This window comes from Sapajus apella, unplaced genomic scaffold (assembly GCF_009761245.1).
Source record: "Sapajus apella isolate SASKATOON/1434 unplaced genomic scaffold, GSC_monkey_1.0 scaffold13, whole genome shotgun sequence".
Taxonomy (NCBI): Eukaryota; Metazoa; Chordata; class Mammalia; order Primates; family Cebidae; genus Sapajus; species Sapajus apella.
This window is the reverse complement of record NW_022436953.1, coordinates 3,687,128-3,704,921: the sequence shown is the minus strand read 5'-3', so window position 1 is coordinate 3,704,921 and position 17,794 is coordinate 3,687,128. Positions and strand designations below refer to the sequence as shown.

Below are 17,794 nucleotides of genomic sequence, written 5' to 3'. Positions count from 1 at the left end.
TGTATTTCTCCATTTATGAGAGATGTCTCTTTAAAAGTGTCATAATTTTCTTCTAAGGTTCTTGCACATTTATTAAAGATTTGTTCTTATGTGCCTTTTAAGTTTATTGTTATAGACTTTTTTAAAGGCACATTTTCTAATTGGTGTAAGTATGCTGTTGATTTTTTTATTTAGCAATATTGCTGAAGATGCTCTTATTTCTAATAGTCACTTAGGTTTCCCATGAACAGTCATATGGGCTTCAGACAGTAGGTCCTTATCTTTACATAAAGACAATTTTATTTTTCTTCTTGTAGTCACATGCCTTTATTCCTTCGTATCTTACTGCTTTAGGCTATGACTTCTAGTACAGTGCAGAAAAGAAAGTGACAAGCATTCTTCTCTTTAACTTTAAATAGTCCAGTGACATTTGCTGTACTTAACAAAGGTTAATAAAGTTTCAGTCTGTACTTTGCTTGCTGAGAGCTTTTATTGTGAATGGCTGTTAAAACTTTGAGAATTTTTTTGAGACAGGGTGTCTCGCTTTGTCACCCAGGCTGGAGTACAGTGGTGTAATCACAGTTCACTGCAGCCTCAGCCTCCTGGGCTCAAGTGATCTTCCTACCTCAGCCTCTCAAATGGCTGGGACTACAAGTGCATGCCACCACACCCAGGTAATTTTTGTATTTTCTGTAGAGACAGAGTTTCACCATGTTGCCCAGGCTCGTCTTGAATTCCTGAGCTCAAGTGATCCACCTGCCTCAGTCTTCAAAAGTGCTGGGATTACAGGTGTGAGCCACTATGCCGGCCTAGAATTTTCTTCTACATAGGTTGAGATGAACATATGATTTTTCTTTTTAAAGCTGTTAATATGGTAAATTATATTAATAGATTTATCTTTGCATTCCTGGGATAAACAACCACTTGTTCATTATATAGGTCATTATATACATTTTTTTATATAGTTTGCCAATTAATTTCTTTAGAATTTTTACCTTCATTTTCATAAATGAGATCAGCTTATAATTTTCTTATACTATTAATGTCAGGGTTTTTTGTATCATGGTTATACCATCCCCAAAATGAGTTGAAGAGCATGTCTTCCTTTTCTGTGTTCTATTGTATGTCAGATCATTATACATCAGATATGTATCATTTCATCTTTGTAGGTCTGGTGGAACTTGTAAAAGCCATCTTAGTCTTGTGGGGTTTGTGCCTTTTTTGTTTTCTTGTTTGCTTTTTGTAGTAACATTTAACCTACTGATTTAATTCCTGTATTGAGTATAGGTCTATTCAGATATATGTTTCTTTTTAAGCCAGTTTTGGTAATTATATTTTCATAGAAAATTGTTCATTTCGTCTGATATTTCAAATTTGGGGGAATTAATTTGTTTGTACAATTCTCTCATGATTTTTAAAACCTCTGCCTAATCCGTGTGCCCCCTTCTCATTCCTAATACTGCTTGTTTGTGCCTTTTCTTTTGCTGAATCAATTTTGCCAGAAGTCTGTTTCATTTGTCTTTTCAGAGAATCGGCTTTTGGTTTTGTTTTGTTGATTGTTGTTGTTTTGATTATATTTAAAAGTTGTTTCCTTCCATCTGTTTTTATTTTTTTAGTTTATTCATTCATTTGTTCTTTTCTAACTTCCTGAGTTGGATAGTTTCAGTCTTTTTTTTTTTTTTTTTTTTGAGATGGAGTTTCGCTCTTGTTACCCAGGCTGGAGTGCAATGGCATGATCTTGGCTCCCCACAACCTCTGCCTCCTGGGTTCAAGCAATTCTCCTGCCTCAGCCTCCTGAGTAGCTGGGACTATAGGCGTGCGTCACCACACCCAGCTAATTTTTGTATTTTTAGTAGAGGTGGGGTTTCCCCATGTTGACTGGGATGGTCTTGATCTCTTGACCTTGCGATCCATCCACCTGCCTCGGCCTCCCAAAGTGCTCTGATTATAGGCGTGAGCCACCGTGCCCGGCCCAGTTTGTCTTTTCTAGTGGAAACATGGAAGATTATAAATGTTCTTGTAAGTACTGCTTTAGCTATGTTTCACAGGTTTTGAAATGTACTTTGTTTATTGGTATTTAGTTTTAATTCTTTTAAAAACATTTTCCTTCTAATTTCTTCTTTGGCTCATGAGTTATTAAAAGTATGTTTCAATTTCTGGTTCATTGTGTTTTGAGGGGCTTTTTATTGTTGATTTCTAATGTTACTACCTTGTAGTCAGAAAATAAAACCTGTTATATGGATTCTTAAATATTTATTGAAAATTGCTTTGTGGCTTACCTGTACATGGTCCTTTTTGTAAATAATCTGTGTGCTTGAAAAGACTGAATCTATGTTCTCTAGTTGTTGAATGCAGGTTTCTTTATATACCCATTTGGTCAGGCTTATGAATTGTGTTATTCACATCGTCTGTATTCTTCTAATTTTTGCCTTCTTGAGCTATCAATTACTGAGAAAGATATGTTAAAATCTCCCACTATGACCATGGGTTTTTGAGTTGTAATTTTTTTCTTTATATATTTTAGGACTATATCATTAAGAATATTCAGATTTAGGATTATTATATCTCCCTGGAGAATTGCTTCTGTTTTGTAATAACCTTTATTCCTAGATACGTTTTTAACTTAAGATCTATTTTGCCTGATAATATAGCTATGCCAGATTTTTCTTGGTTAGTTATTTTCTTGGTATATCTTTTCCCATTCTTTTCCTTTCAACTTTTCTATGTCGTTATGTTTTAGGTGTGTCTCTTGTAAACAGCATATAGCTGGATTTTGTTATCTTATCCAATGTGAGAATCTGTCTTTTAACTGGTGAGTTTAGTCTTTTTATATTTATTGTGGTTACTCCTATATTTGGATGTGTTTTTATCATTTAATTATGTGCTGTTTACCATGCATTTTTCTCTGCTGCTTTTTCCCTTTTCTGATTGGTATTGAATTGATTGAATTTTCTTTTCTTCCTTTTACTTGATTGGAAGTTTTACATTCTGTTTCTGGTATGTATAACTAGTTGTTAATCATTCTGTCCTCTTCTTGAACAGTACCTTAGAATGCTTTAACTCTTACCACTGTCCTCCAGTCTTACAAATTATTATTACAAAGTATTTTAGTTTGATGTTATCTTTATCCTCCCATCAATTATGATCACTATGATTAATCCTTACAGTAAATATTTATTTTGATTGACATGTGTTGAGTAAAATTTGTTCCTCTCCATTGCTTCTGGTGATTCTTTTTTTTTTTTTTTAACTAGTAGGTTTTTTTGTTTTTCTTTTTTTCAGTGAAGACTAAGGAGTTAAAGTCATCTTCAGTCTTCCTTGGCTTGAAAATGCTTTTATTTCATTCATTCTTGAATGGTAATTTAGCCTACAATTCTAAAGCAAGCTAATTTTTCCTTATCATGATTGCAGTATTATTTCAATTTTGTTTGGCCTCTTGTACCTGTTTACAAGTGTGCTGTTAGTCTAATTGTTCCTTTTGAGTAATCAGCCTTTCTTCTCTTTTTGCTTTTAACGTTTCCCTCTGTGTTTGAGTGTTCTTCAGTTTCACTGTGATATATCTAGGTAGAGAAAGATTACTTCTGAACTGGGCTGGTTGGTAGAGTGTTTTAGTTCCCCTTTCATTAAAGTTGCAGCCCTCTAGAGGTCTCAGTTTTATGCAAGTGTCTTCGTTCTAACATCACAAGGCCTCATCTCCTGGCCTTGCATGGGTAATCAGGTGCCTCTCCCTTCTTATCTCATAACCACCTCGGCGACGCCACATTCAGGCTCTCAGCTCCCCCTTGGCTTAAGTCACTTGAGGGTCTCTCATTCTTTCTTATAACTCAGCTATGCATTAAAAAAAAAAAATTGCTAAATTTCATCTAGCATTTTAAGGTGTTGTCAGCTAAAGGGTTTTCTCTCAGACCTTTTGCACCATTTTTCTAGAAGTCTGGAGGTGCTTTTTATTGGTTTATTCCCATATGACAAAGAGCTTTGTTGAATGGGATTACCACAACAGTCCCCCTATTTTGAGGCAACATTCTCTGGGTTCCAGCTGCAGGCTTCGAATCCCTCACCTTTCATTCATGTTTTATCTTGGTTTCTACTTTCAGTTCAATTTCTAGCCCCATTAAGTATTTAGTTTTTGGATGGTATAATATAGATTGACTTTACGTTGTTGGAGAAAGAGGGAATTATCTCCTGGAGTAGTTCATAAAGCATACTGTTTGCTGGAATGAAGAAATCACTTGGAAGTTTTCTTTCCATTATGCACTTTCCCTAGGGGTCAGAGATAAGATGTCTTAAAATACCCATCTTCTTTGACTGAAAAGGAAAATTGAGAATGTTCTTGAAGAATAGCAGTGATTGAATCTAAAGTGTAGTTGGAGTCTTTCTCCCTTGCCCTGGGTCATTTGGGTAGGCCAGAGGTTTATAAAGGGTGTTGAGTTTCTCCTGCATGTAGTTGGTTGCCACACCAACATGTTCATTCCCAGTGCTTGTTTTCACCTTCTTAAATGAATCACCCTGCTTTCTGCTTTATTTCCCTACAGCAGTTGGAATACTCCTCTTCTGATACCATTTCCATCATGTCATTTCCCTAATGGTAACTTAACAGTAGATCCTGAGTATAGTAAAACCAAGCTCCTTAGCTTGTCACCCAGGATAGAGGTCTCCTAGCCCTCTTTCTGTTCTTATTTTTTGTTGTCTTCTCTTACCAGCTGGCTCCATATCACCTCTTCTTTGTGGCTGCTTCATTTGTGCCTTTTTGTCTTTCTTTCTTTCTTTTTTTGAGTCAAGGCCTCACTCTGTCACCCTGGCTGGAGTGCAGTGGCATGATCATGGCTCACTGTAGCCTTGACTTCCCAGGCTCAAGAGATCCTCTTGCCTCAGGCTCCTGTGTAGCTGGGACTATAGGCACGTACCATCATGCTTGGATTATTTTTTTAATTTTTTTGTAGAGGCAAAGGTCTCATCTCACTATGTTGCTCAAGCTGGTCTTGAACTCTTGGGCTTAAGAGATCCTCCTGCCTGAGCCTCCCAAAATGCTGGGATTACAGTTGTGAATCACCATGCCTGGCTCTTATCTTTTTCTTTGCTTCTTGGCATGTCATGTCCATTATTTCCTTTAAGATTCCTTACAGAAGGCCTTCCTTGGTTTCACTTACCTCACTCTCACTCATTTCTCCTGCCACATTAGTTAATTGTCCTGTGTTGCCATGCCTTTATATTGCTCTGTTTTTGTTCTGTGGTACTTTCATAAAGTATCTTTTTCCCCATTAGCTTGTCGACCATTGATACAGAGTTGCATGCAGGACTGGCACTGTTAACCTTTTTTTTTCTTCTTCCCACAAAACTAGCACTGTCAAAATAGAAGAGTAAAGTAGAAAATGAATTCCCTTTTTCCCTTTGGGTAGTTTACAGTCTGACTAGATAAAACTTAGTGAAGCAATTAGCACATAAAACTTTCTGTAATTCAGTGTTAGACTGTGTGCTGCTGGTTCGAAGTGCCTCAGGTTCTGTAGAAATGGTTTTGAATGTGTCTTCTTCTGTTGCATGTTTATAGAAGCAGAGAAGATTGCACAAGTGGCAAAAATTCGGTTTCAGCAGAAAGTGATGGAGAAAGAAACTGAAAAGCGCATTTCTGAAATAGAAGGTACATGGTGGGGAGAGGATGAAGCTCTGTCCTGGACTGCCTCCTCCCTGCTCCGGGGATCAGGCCTTTGTTGTGGGTGAGAAGGTCATAGACAGAATAGTGTGGTCAGGAGGAAGTAGCTGGCCTGGTAGTCCAAATAAATTTTTTTAAATTGCTATCACATATCTAGCTTTTGGGTTTATTTGTGGCTGTGGGTAGCTCAGCTTTCCTTTCCTTCCCTAAATTGGAGCTTATTAGCTACCACTTTATTTTCAGCCAGACTATCCATAATCAATTATAAAGAATATACAAGATGATAAAAACCATCACCACCAGTTTCTTTTCCATCTGTCCAAAAACACCAAAATTAGTTGGGGAAAAACAAAACAATTTTTATGGAGGGCCTCAAAATCCTTGATTTCATGTAGTGAGATGTTGTTCTCGGCTCAGTCTTGAAGTCACTTGTTTATATATTGCGCTTCCTGTCTGCCTCTGTTGACTGATTCTGGATCAAATTTGGAGGGGCTGGAGACAATGCAATAAATAGATCAGAGCTTTTATGTCTGGACATATTATCCTTGAAGCTTAGCACCTGAGTGAGGTGTGAGGCTTTGGGTGATAGGAAGTGGGGGAAGGAAAGAAGCAACAACTTAGAGCAGAAAACAAGTGGGCTCAGATGAGCCGAGAGTTACTTGACAGTGAAAAGGGTATTCACTTTTCACTGGGGACTGGGAATCGAAAACTGCTAATATTTTTTAAAACTTTCAATGTGAAATAAGCAGTCAAAATATTAGGCAGTGGAGAAGAGGACTCTTAACCAGCTGAGGGAATGGATTGACACCTTTCCTTTGTTTTATTTGCTAGATGCTGCATTCCTAGCCCGAGAGAAGGCGAAAGCAGATGCCGAATATTATGCTGCACACAAATACGCCACTTCAAACAAGGTGACTGGCTCCCAGGGCCACTTTCCTAATGACGCACTTCGGGGTTTTGCTTTCTCTTTTCTGGAGCTCTGATATGACAGTAGTGATTTTGTCCAGTGTCAAGAAAGTGTAGTCACCAAGACATCCTCCAGACTTAGTCAATTAGCAAGAAATTTTCACACTCATTGGGTAGGGACTTTGTATAGTTCCTTATAAAAGCAGGACGCTTAGGACAAAGGCTAACATACATAAACACAGGTCACGTGCTGTAAATCCATTCATTTGTACTGCTATATAAGTAAAGTTGAACGTCTTCTGAAATAAGAGTGACAGGATAAGAGTAAGCCCATTTAGAATATCCTTCCAAATAAGGTTGTTTTGTGGGCAGATACTAAGCTTGATTAGAGCAGTGGTTTTTATCAGACATTCCTGGCATTTTGGATGGAGATACTTTTTCATTGTTGAAGACTATCTCATGCTTGTAGGATATTTTGTATCTCTAGCCCTTGTCTACTAAATGTCAGTAGTGTTCACCAGTTGTTTTAACAGATGCACACACACGCATGCACACACACACACACACACACACATACGTATTTCCAAATGCCCCCCATTGAGTACTCCTTGTTTATTGGTTTTAAAAAACTATTCCAGTCATGAGGAATTTCATGTGGGATAACTTGAGAAGGGAGGTTGGGTGATACATAGGTGACAATTTGGTCTAAGGACTGGGGTAAGCTGGCTAGAGGGTACACGGCTAGTGAGCAGGGGCCATTTAAGAGGAAGCTAGAACTCTGATAGTCTTCTGAGAAGGGAAGGATATATCCAAGATTTGCAAGGTTATTGTGGAGCAGATTGGAACAGAGAAGGGGTTGAGAAAGAGATTACTAAAGTGGTTGATGCAGTTTGAAGGGTTAGTCAGAATTTTTTTTTTTTTTTTTTTTTTTTTTTTTTTTTTTTTTGAGACGGAGTTTCACTCTTGCTACCCAGGCTGGAGTACAATGGCGCGATCTTGGCTCACCGCAACCTCTGCCTCCTGGGTTCAGGCAATCCTCCTGCCTCAACCTCCTGAGTAGCTGGGATTATAGGCACGCGCCACCATGCCCAGCTAATGTTTTGTATTTTTAGTAGAGACAGGGTTTCACCATGTTGACCAGGATGGTCTCGATCTCTTGACCTCGTGATCCACCCGCCTTGGCCTCCCAAAGTGCTGGGATTACAGGCGTGAGCCACCGCGCCCGGCTAGAATCAGAATTTAAGATACAGACAGGACTTTCAATTTAGAAAGGAACAATATAATCCATATTTAGAAGAAATGATATGTTAGAATGAAGTTGTCAGTACTTTGAAAACCAATATAAACTTTAAAATGAACTTAACAGTGAAAGACCCAGTTCTATAGAAACAGAATGGAATTTGGCCAAGGGAAAGGCACAACAGGAAACTCCAGTTGAGGAATCTAGCAGTCCAAATCTAATGGAAGAAGCTAGTCAGGCACAAGTTTCCAAACCTTGCCTTTGAGGTCAGCCTTATTCAGAAAGGGGAGTAGTTTTAGGCCATTTTGAAAAATGTGGCTCAGATACTAACCTTTATTAAAAAGGCTTGCGGAAGTAATTTGGTTGTGCACTATGACCAGATTTGAATGCAGTGTTTCGACAGAGGATGTGAATCAACTGGAGAAGATAAAGATCCAAGGAGTGAAAGATGTCAAAGTGTAGAAAATAAATGCTGTAGGACTGTGAAGGACAAGATGGGCTTTTGCCTGGGGGCAGGCCAGGCCTCAAGGAGAGGATCACAGAAAGGCCTGAGGGGCTTTGGAAGGCATATGTTCCAGGGAACAGTGGAAATGAGTTTTAATCAAACCCAGATAGATTCTGGTTAGATATATCTTGGCATCCTGATTTAAACAAAACAGAACACTGTGACAGACGGAGATCTGGTGGTCGACAAACATCTATCTATCACAAACAGCTTCAACATCCAGCTTCTGGGGAAAGGCAAAAGGCCAGATCAAGTGACATCTTGAGATTTTATTCCAGTTCTAGAATTTGTTCAAGAAAAGCAGAATCACAGCTAATGATAAGTTCATGAGCACCAGCCCTTCTTTGAAGTTCTGCTCTCATCCATTGACCTGTGTCTCTCAAGAGAATCAACAGAGAACCAGGCGTGCTGGCTCATTCCTGTAGCCTCCATGCGGGTATTGCTTGAGCCCAGAAGTTTGAGGCTGCAGCAGCGAGCTGTGATTGAACCACTGCATTCAAGCCTGGGCAACAGAGTGAGATCTCATCTTAAAAAAAAAAAAAAGGGGGGGGCGGGCTGGGGCTGGGTGCAGTGGCTCACACCTGTAATCCCAACACTTTGGGAGGCCAAGGTAGGAAAATTGCTTGAGGCCAGGAGTTTGAGACTGGCCTGGCAACATAGACCCCATCTCTACAAAAATAAAAATAATTTTTTTAGAAAAGAGAATCAGCAGAAACTCCAGACCAATCCCAGGTTGAATTCAACTAGATGAAATGAAAGTCATTATAGAAATATTAGTTATTATCATTAGTTATCACAAGTTGTTTTCCAACCTCCCCCATCCTTTTATTAAAAAGTGAATGGCTTCTCTTGCATTCAGTCAGGAGCTTATTGAAGGAATTTTAAGTCAGGAATGCACCTGTGATAGGCACTCTCCAAAGTGAGAGAGGGTCATTGGCGTTCAGACTTGACTCATGATACTCAGGAGAGCAACAGGAGAAATCTATGTAAGGAGAGAGAAGCCTGTTACACCAAAGTATCCTAATGCCTTTGCTCTTGTTTGCCCCCCACACAGCACAAACTGACCCCGGAATATCTGGAGCTCAAAAAGTACCAGGCCATTGCTTCTAACAGTAAGATCTACTTTGGCAGCAACATCCCTAACATGTTCGTGGACTCCTCATGTGCTTTGAAATATTCAGATATTAGGACTGGAAGAGAAAGCTCACTCCCCTCTAAGGAGGCTCTTGAACCCTCTGGAGAGAACCTCATCCAAAACAAAGAGAGCACAGGTTGATGCAAGAGGTGGAAGTGTTCGCCATATCAAGATGTGGCCCGAGGGATTAAGTGGGAACAATGGTTATAGGACTCTAAAGATTTTCAGAGAACTTACACTTCATCTGTTCTGCCTCTCCTGTGATAGTCCTGGGTAGTCCACTGAGTGGAGGATACAGCCAGCTGTCTGACACACAAATGGTCTTTTCAGCCACAGTCTTATGAAGTATCCTATATGTGTTCCTTTCTAAACTGCTACTCATGAATGAGGAAAGTCTGATGCTAAGATACTGCCTGCACTGGAATGTTAAACACTATATAACAAGCTGTGTTTTCCTAAGCTGAGATCTGTTGAATAATGTTTACATTGGTCCCCCGGGGAAATGTGTGCTGAGCTATTCAAGAGATGAGAGGCCTGAGAAAGATATGGTAAGTTCAAGAAGACTGATTTTATCTGGGACCCAGGCTCTTTCTTTGGGACCCAGTCCCAGCCTTCATCCATGTGATTAAGTTCCAGGCTGCTGAAGTTCCCCAGGAAATGATCTTCCACTTGAGCAACGATTTACTTGATACGATTTGCACCTTTCTGTTTTCCTGCAGTCACAGTGGTGGCCTGCAGGGACCTGAGCTTTGCTACCCAACCAGAGAGTCCTCGTAGAGATTCCTAATCACTAGTTTATTGTATTCATAAGCTCAGAGATACAGGGGGCTTGGTTTGAGGTTTTGAGTGAGATGAAACCTTTGCTCTGAACCAAAGCCCTGGGGCCCTGCATTCCCTCCAATGGGTGGTGACTGTCAGCATCACTGCCACAGGCCGTGCTTGACTAAGGCGCCTGTTTTTAGCCACAGCCAACTCCTTGTGTGTTACCATTCAGCTCTGACTGGCCAAGCGTGGGACAGGGCTTTAACCACAAATAGGAGCAGCGTACAATTCCTAGCAGTTTGCTGCACAGTGTTGTATCATAATTGCCGGAAGTTTATATTTTTAAAACTGGATCTGGGGTATATTCATTTGCCCCATCACCTCTGTCTAAAGGCCCAAGTCCTAGGGCTGCCACGGTCACAAGCACACTGATTCTCCTTAAGATTGTTCGTCTGGAGCCCACATAGCGTGGAACAAAAAGTCACCTAGAAAGCCTCCTTGGTCATCATTGTCTCCTTCCCACCTGGCCCTGAGATGCTTAAATTCAAGTGGTTTCTCCAGCTCTCACCTCCCCCAGGAGATCAGGATTCCACGGACTTCCTGGGCAGCCAGTAAATTTAATTTTCCATGGGAGATGACAGAGTTAACCTGTGGCAATAGGAGACCTACTTCATGTGGACCTTTTTTTCCCTTCAGTTAACTTTTCTGGAGCAGTGTGCCGCGTAGTTCGGCCTGAGTTTGTGCAGCTTTTTAAGACACCTCTTGTGTATGCTGTGTTGACACTCAACAAAAAAAGTCGTGGGACCACGTCTAGAAACCTTTCAGCTGTCAGGCCTGTCAGTCTCGTGGCAGCTTGTTGGTTGTGCCAAACACTCTATTTGGGAAAGGAAAGCCCAGATGTGAATGGGTCTTTCCCCTGGGCCTTATCCTATAGAGGCATTTGTAATATGGAGAAAAGAATTTTTCATTTTTGCTCATTTAATTCTATAAATTCTCTTTATGAATGAATTTTGTGTTCTTTAGTTCTTAAATGAACTTTTGGATTATAAAAATAAATTCTTTACCTGTCGAATTTTGCCGCAGATGATTGTTGTGGGAAATCTGGATCATTGACCTCTGTGCTTTCACTCTTAGAGACGTTTTCTAGTTACATGAGCAAAAGCTATTGCCCCAAAGTGATGGCTGTGGGTTTTCTTAGCAGCCACAAGCCCTGGAGGCGGGGCTGAGGAACAGGGAAATGCCGCTGTGAAGTCTTAAGAAAGCACTTCTGCTGAAACTCAGCGTGGAGCGTGCTTCCCGGTGGCCACTCAGCTCTGAGGCAAGCCATCTTTCAGGGGTGTTCCTTTTGGCAAATATACACTGTAATCTTGAGTCTAAATTTATATGTTGAAATGCTACCTTTTTTAAAATAAGAAACTAAATAAAATTATTTTACTATCAGTGATTCGTATTTTTTTCCTGCATCTTCATTTTTCTGTCATCTTAACATGCTCCTAAGGCTGTCTTGCACATTTCAATTAGGGAGCCAGTTTACTTGTTGGTTTAACTTAACTGTAGAGGCTTTTATTACTCTTCCCAGAATACTGCCTACCTGGTGTAGGAATGTTTAAAACAAAGTGTCCACTCTTTGCTGACTCCTGGAATTTAACAAGTGATGTTCTAATTCCTTGTGGGACAGGGCCTGCAGGAGAGGGGCAAGGAGGGAGGATGGAGCATCGGGCCACTGGGATCCGTCCCTGAGAGCAAAAATACTTCTATGCTGAGTAGGGGAGGAGACAGATCAAGCCAGAGGAAGGAAAATTTGTATAAATTATAACTGGCAATGTAATGGCACAATATAATCAACTTCGATAATTAAGATATTAGGGGCCCAAGGGCCAGAGTTAGACCTACTCTTCCCAAGCATTCTATATTTCCTCCTAGAGTCAGTTTCCTGGTGATCCTGGGCCAGCAGGGAGTGGTAATGGGAGTTTTGGGGAAAGCAGCTCTTCCCTCTTGTTCCTATGGTATCTACCCCATGGTATCCTATGTCAGTTGCTGTGGACCTGAGAATAATTTGACCTGACTATCTATAGGCTTTTAGTAGGTATGAAAATGAAGTGATTTCTGCCTTTTCTGTGGCGAAAGAATTTTGTGAATTAGAAGCTGTGGCCTCTAATTGCTTTAGGATTAAGTCTCAAGTGTGTGCACGCGAAGTTTGTGATCTGGCCCCTGCTGTCCTCTCCAGCCACTCTACGGTCCCTAAGTGCACCTTCTTTCTGTCCCTTTGCATATACTGTTCCATGTGCCTGGTTCACTTTCCTTCCCTCATAGTCCTGACTTTCTTCAGCCAACTCCTAAGGAGTCTTCGTCACTTCGGATTTAAGAGCTTCAGTTTGCGTTGAACTGCTTGATCCAGGTTAGCATCCTGTGTTTTCTCCCTTGTCACATGTCATGCACACTTCATGGCTCTCATTACCTGCTTAATGTCTGTTTTCACAAATGCTAACCTGTGTGAGGGCAGGGGCTGACTGTGCTGTTCCTGGAGGGTTCTGTTGCTAATGCCTAATGTGATATCTGGCCCATATGAGATGGTTTCGTTGCATGAAAGAGCAAAAGGTTGGATATGACATGCAGGTAAATCAGGAAAGTGAGTTGTGGAAAAAAGAACTTAGAAGTGAGCCTAGAGTGTCTCTGTCAGGACTTCATGTGTCCTGGGAAGTTATCTAACGTCCCTGAGCCTGTTGACTCATCCTTGCAGGGCGGCTCTTCAGCAGGTTCAGGAGGATATGTTGATGCATCTAGGGTAGAGATTTGCACGTGGTAATTGCTGGGATACATTAGTTCACCTTGACTACTGGAGTTAGTATACGTGTCTGTCTCTGAATAGCTACAAGTTCCCATGGTGGAGAGGGTGAGCACAGTGCCTGCTACATGCAAATGCATGATAGAACACGTTGATTAATGTCTTCAGCAGCTATGAGCTAAACTAGCTGGATGTTAAACCCCAACCATAGCCTTCCAGGAGCATCCCAACAAGCTGGACCAGCTTCTCATCTTTCTCCTGGTCTCTGCCCTGGTATAAGTACTTAAAACTAATTTCCTGTTAATTCATTGCTCACGCCTAGTGTCTGTTTCGACAAAGACCATAACTCAGAATGACGTTTTACTCGTGTCCATTACCATATTTCTTTTGAATTAGTACCTGTCTTTCTAATTTTTCTTATCTCTTTCAATTTTTCTCCTTTCTTGGGTTTTTAAATTTTTATTTAAAAAAAAGTCTCCTTCCTTCCTTATATTTATTGAGCATCTACTATGTGCTGGTTGCTGAGGCAACAAAAAGCCATATAATGGTGGTGTGGTGTGTGTGGGCGGGGGAATAGGGCAATACGACAAGTAAGTAAGCAAGTATGATAGAATGGTAAGTAAACACAGGGTGTTCACTGAGTGCTGTGGGGCTGTGGTAAAGATCCACCCAGACTCATGGTTTCTAGGAAGCAATGTCTGATCTGAGCCAAATTTTTAAGGATGGACAGGACACAATGGTGATGGTGGAGTGTGTTCCAGGCAGTGGGAGAACCACTTGCTGTTGCATTTTAAAATGCATTTCACTGGGTCCCCTTGCCTCAACAGTGCTAGGAGGCATGAGAGACTATCCATTGCAAACCTTATGAGGCTCTACTGTTAACTTCATTTCACAGCTGAGATCTAGAGAGTTTGCATTACTCAAGACCCTGTGAACGTGAGTGGCGAAGTAAGGGTTTGAACCTGTCATATTCCAGATTACCACAGCCCTTTACATTTGCCTTTGAAGCCATTACATTTAGGGTGATGGAAGCTCTGAATTTAGGGGAGATTTTAGAGGCTGTTTCAAGATTGTTAAGCCCTGCAGTTGAGGCCAGGAAAAGGGGTAATCAGATGGCCCGTGTGTTTAAGTGGTGACCCATGGCTGACTTTCCGCCCTCTGCAGGGTGTGGCAGAGGTGATCTCGGTAAGCTCAGTGGTATGACAGCTGATTCCAGAAAGATCAGCCCTTTGGAGCCTGGGGGAGCAGCACCCCTTATTTGTGTTATAAAGCAAGTGGAGCTGAACAGTGCAAGACTGACAGCACACTACTCAGATCCCGTTTGCAGATGTGAACCACTCATTCTACCAGTTGTTCGGAGAGTTCCTGGTGACAGCTTTTAGCTGAGTCGCTCTGCAGAAATTTTCCTCAGCTAAAGAAAGACCCCTGCCCTGGCCAAGGTGACATCCCCTCCCTGGGGACAGCACATTCAATAAGTGGTTGATGCAGGGGTAGAAAGGCAATTTGCCCAAAAAAAAAATTGCATTGGTTTTCTCCATATGCAAGTCTGTCAGGGTGTGCATCTTAATAGGCACAATAACTGTAACTGGATTTCAGACACATGAGGCAGTTTCCGACAAACTGGGTGTGTCTGACGCCTCTGCTGCCCTGTCACGGTTCCGCTCCACCTCACCTCTAACTCCGGCTGCGGCCGTGGTAGGCAGTTCATATGGCATCAACTCACTTGCCTCCGACCGAATCTCACCTCACACATGAGCTGCACTTACTGCCTTTCACCCTAGGGGCCCTCCAACGCTATGTTCAACTAGGACACAAGAATGAATAGTCTCTAGGACAACCCCCAACCGGTAGCAGTCAGGACCACAAATGGTTAGAGAGGAGGTGAACCAAAAAATCTTTTCAATGGAGACAGCAACCCTCCTGACACAAGAGAAACTGTGAAAATCACATTCAGTACACTTCAACAAATGTTTGTTGAGTACCTGATATGTGCCAGGAAACCTAAAATGTATAAAGTAATGGGCCAATAGTGAACAACAATGAGTAAGTCGGACGTAGTCTCTGCTCTCTTAGAATCAGCAGTCTTGTGGGAAGGTAGACCTTAACTAAAGCACTTGAGAGACTGTCAAAGTGGGAGGAATGCAGTACTAGGGAGTTATCAAAGAAGAGGGAGAAGATAAAGAATGAGAAAGAGCATTAGCCGGTTAAAGATCAGGGAATAATGACTTAATAAAAAGACAACCCAATGTTAAAATGGGCAAACGATCTCACCAGACATTTCTCCAGGCAAGATATACAAACGGCCAATAAAAACATGAAGAAGATGGGCACGGTGGCCCACGCCTGTAATCCCAGCACTTTGGGAGGCTGAGGCGGGCAGATCATTTGAGATCAGGAGCTTGAGACCAGCCAGGCCAACATGGTGAAACCCCCTCTCTACTAAAAATAGAAAAAAATTAGCTGGGCATGGTGGCACCCACCTGTAATCCCAGCTACTGGGGGAGGCCGAGGCAGGAGAATCGCTTAAACCCAGGAGATGGAGTTTGCAGTGAGCCAAGATCATGCCACTGCACTCTAGCGTGGGTGACTGACAGAGCAAGACTCCAGCTCAAAAAATAAAAATAATAAAAACTAAACTGTATATTTTATAAATTATATGATATGTGAATTATATCTCAAGGTGTTTTTTTTTTTTAAGGAATTGAGTGATAGCATGATAACCTCAGATCAAGAACCTTCCAGAAATGGTAAAAAATATTCAACATAGGTACATTATTAGAATGGGAGCACCAAAACTTGAGACTGAAGGAGGTGGGCGTGAGGAGAAAGGGCGGGGTAGAGCATGGTGGGCCTTCTAGAGTCTTCTTACCCACTGGTGGCTTTTCCTAAAGGTCGAAACCCTTTCAAACTAAGCTTTTCACAGCAAGATGGTGGCAGCTGCCCAGGGCAGGAGAAGCGGTGGTGGCAGAGGCCGTAGTGGGGCCGGGCAGTGGTCCCAGCTGCGTGACAGGCCTCAGTGGCTTCTTGGATAAGTGGAAGACAGATGAGAACCATGGAAAAACTGACAAGTGGGATGGATCCGCTATGAAAAATTCTGGATGATTCTGCCAGAAAGGTACTTCTGGAAAAATACAAGTAGGTGGAGAATTTTGGTCTCATTGACATTCGCCTCACCATCTGAATGTGCTCCCCTTTCCCTGCCATAGTGGCTTTGATTTGGGATTCTATGCACCCCTTTCTAGGGTCAGCCTGTTTTGGCCATGTGCGTCCTATTTGGTGATGATGGGGATTCTGATCATTTATTTTTATCTTTATTTTTTATTTTTTGAGACAGTCTCGCTGTATCATCCAGGCTGGAGTGTAGTGCCACAATCGTGGCTCACTGCAACCTCCGTCTCCCAGGTTCAAGTGATTCTTGTGAATCAGCCTCTCGAGTAGCTGGGATTACAGGCACATGTCACCATGCCTGGCTAATTTTTGTGTTTTTGGTAGAGACAGGGTTTTGCCATGTTGGCCAGGCTGGTCTTGAACTCCTGGCTTCAAGTGATCTGCCCACCTCCGCCTCCCAAAGTATTGGGATTACAGGCGTGAGCCACAGCACCCGGCCATGACCATTTATGCCTCACAAAAGAAGAGCGTCTTTCTTGTGGCTGATGGCAAGGATCCTGCAGGAGTGGATCCTGATATTTGGGAACTGCCCTCCAGTCTTAAAATGGTCAGTGACAAATAGACCCTGAAGCTGACCTTCATCCGTGGGAGGAGAAGGCAGCTGCGGGAAGCTGAGTTCACCAAGTTCATTGCTAAGTTTTTTGACCATGGCGGGACACTGGTCAGGGATGCATAGGAGCCTAAAATATCCAGGCTACATGACAGTCTCACCACAGGAAGAAAATAGCCACTTCTCACAGCAGCCCTCTTTCTGCTGGATCATGCTGAAAATACAGAAAATTTTAAATGGGTAAAGTAAGAACTGTTTAAAATGTCCCTGTTTTGTCCTGAAATTTTAGTCTATTCTGGACAAATAGGATCTTCTAGCAAGATATGGGAAGGTGTAGCCCTGATGTTCGGCTGTAGCCTCCTTGGTTGGCTGATTACATTGTTTTGATCTGGTTTTCTGGAAAAGCACTTTTGCTAGAAGCGGTACAGATTTTTTCCTTTGTACCTAGCAGTACTTTATATGGTATAGCTTTGTGCCACGCAGCATTTGAGGACTCAGTTTAAAAATATGACTAACCTGTTGTGACTCATTTTAATTCCTATTTCAACATCAGTTTCCCTGAAGAATTCAGGATATAACTTCTTGTGTAACACAGGTTTCCTTCACACATTGTTTTTGTGAGTGTTGTACATAGCTGATGGGGGAAAATACATCACTTTAGAAAATTTGTTTAAAACAGACCTTTTGCCTGTTAAATTTTGTGCTCTTAATCAGTTAAAAAAGCTAATGGCATTTTTAGTTTTATATTGTGTTTTCCACTAGTATATCCCTGTTGATTCATTGTTACTTTTTATTAACTGACATTTTCTAAAGTGTTTTTCAATAAAAGGAAAGAAGATATAGGAAAAAGAAAAAAAAAACAAAACACCTTTCAAGAGTTGTAAGCAAGGAGACGGATGTGATTCGGTCCTTGTGTAAGTACCCTTTACCCAACGTGTTTACCAGTTCCCTCTATTTATTCACCTGCTTTCCACATCCAAATCAACATTAAAGTTCTAACTTTCCACAGTATTTCAAAATCAAGAATTTACTTCCCTGAAATATTTGAAAGTGTCCACTCACAGAAACAGCAAAAACACCAGAAGCTTTCACAGAAGGTACTGAAAGAAAGACAAAA

General features: G+C 41.4%; 1 protein-coding gene across 4 annotated transcripts in view; it reads left to right on the top strand.

Moving 5' to 3' along the window:
* ERLIN1 (ER lipid raft associated 1) overlaps nucleotides 1-17,794 on the top strand; it is a 63,060-nt gene that overhangs the window by 25,771 nt on the left and 19,495 nt on the right. For 3 of the 4 annotated variants that reach the window (XM_032281285.1, XM_032281286.1, XM_032281287.1), the window contains exons 10-11: nucleotides 5,525-5,614; nucleotides 6,458-6,537. In XM_032281285.1, the coding sequence (XP_032137176.1) occupies nucleotides 5,525-5,614; nucleotides 6,458-6,537 (170 nt within the window). Of the gene's footprint in view, nucleotides 1-5,524; nucleotides 5,615-6,457; nucleotides 6,538-9,331; nucleotides 11,619-17,794 lie in introns of those variants that run through there. The other variant, XM_032281288.1, reaches the window with a different exon arrangement.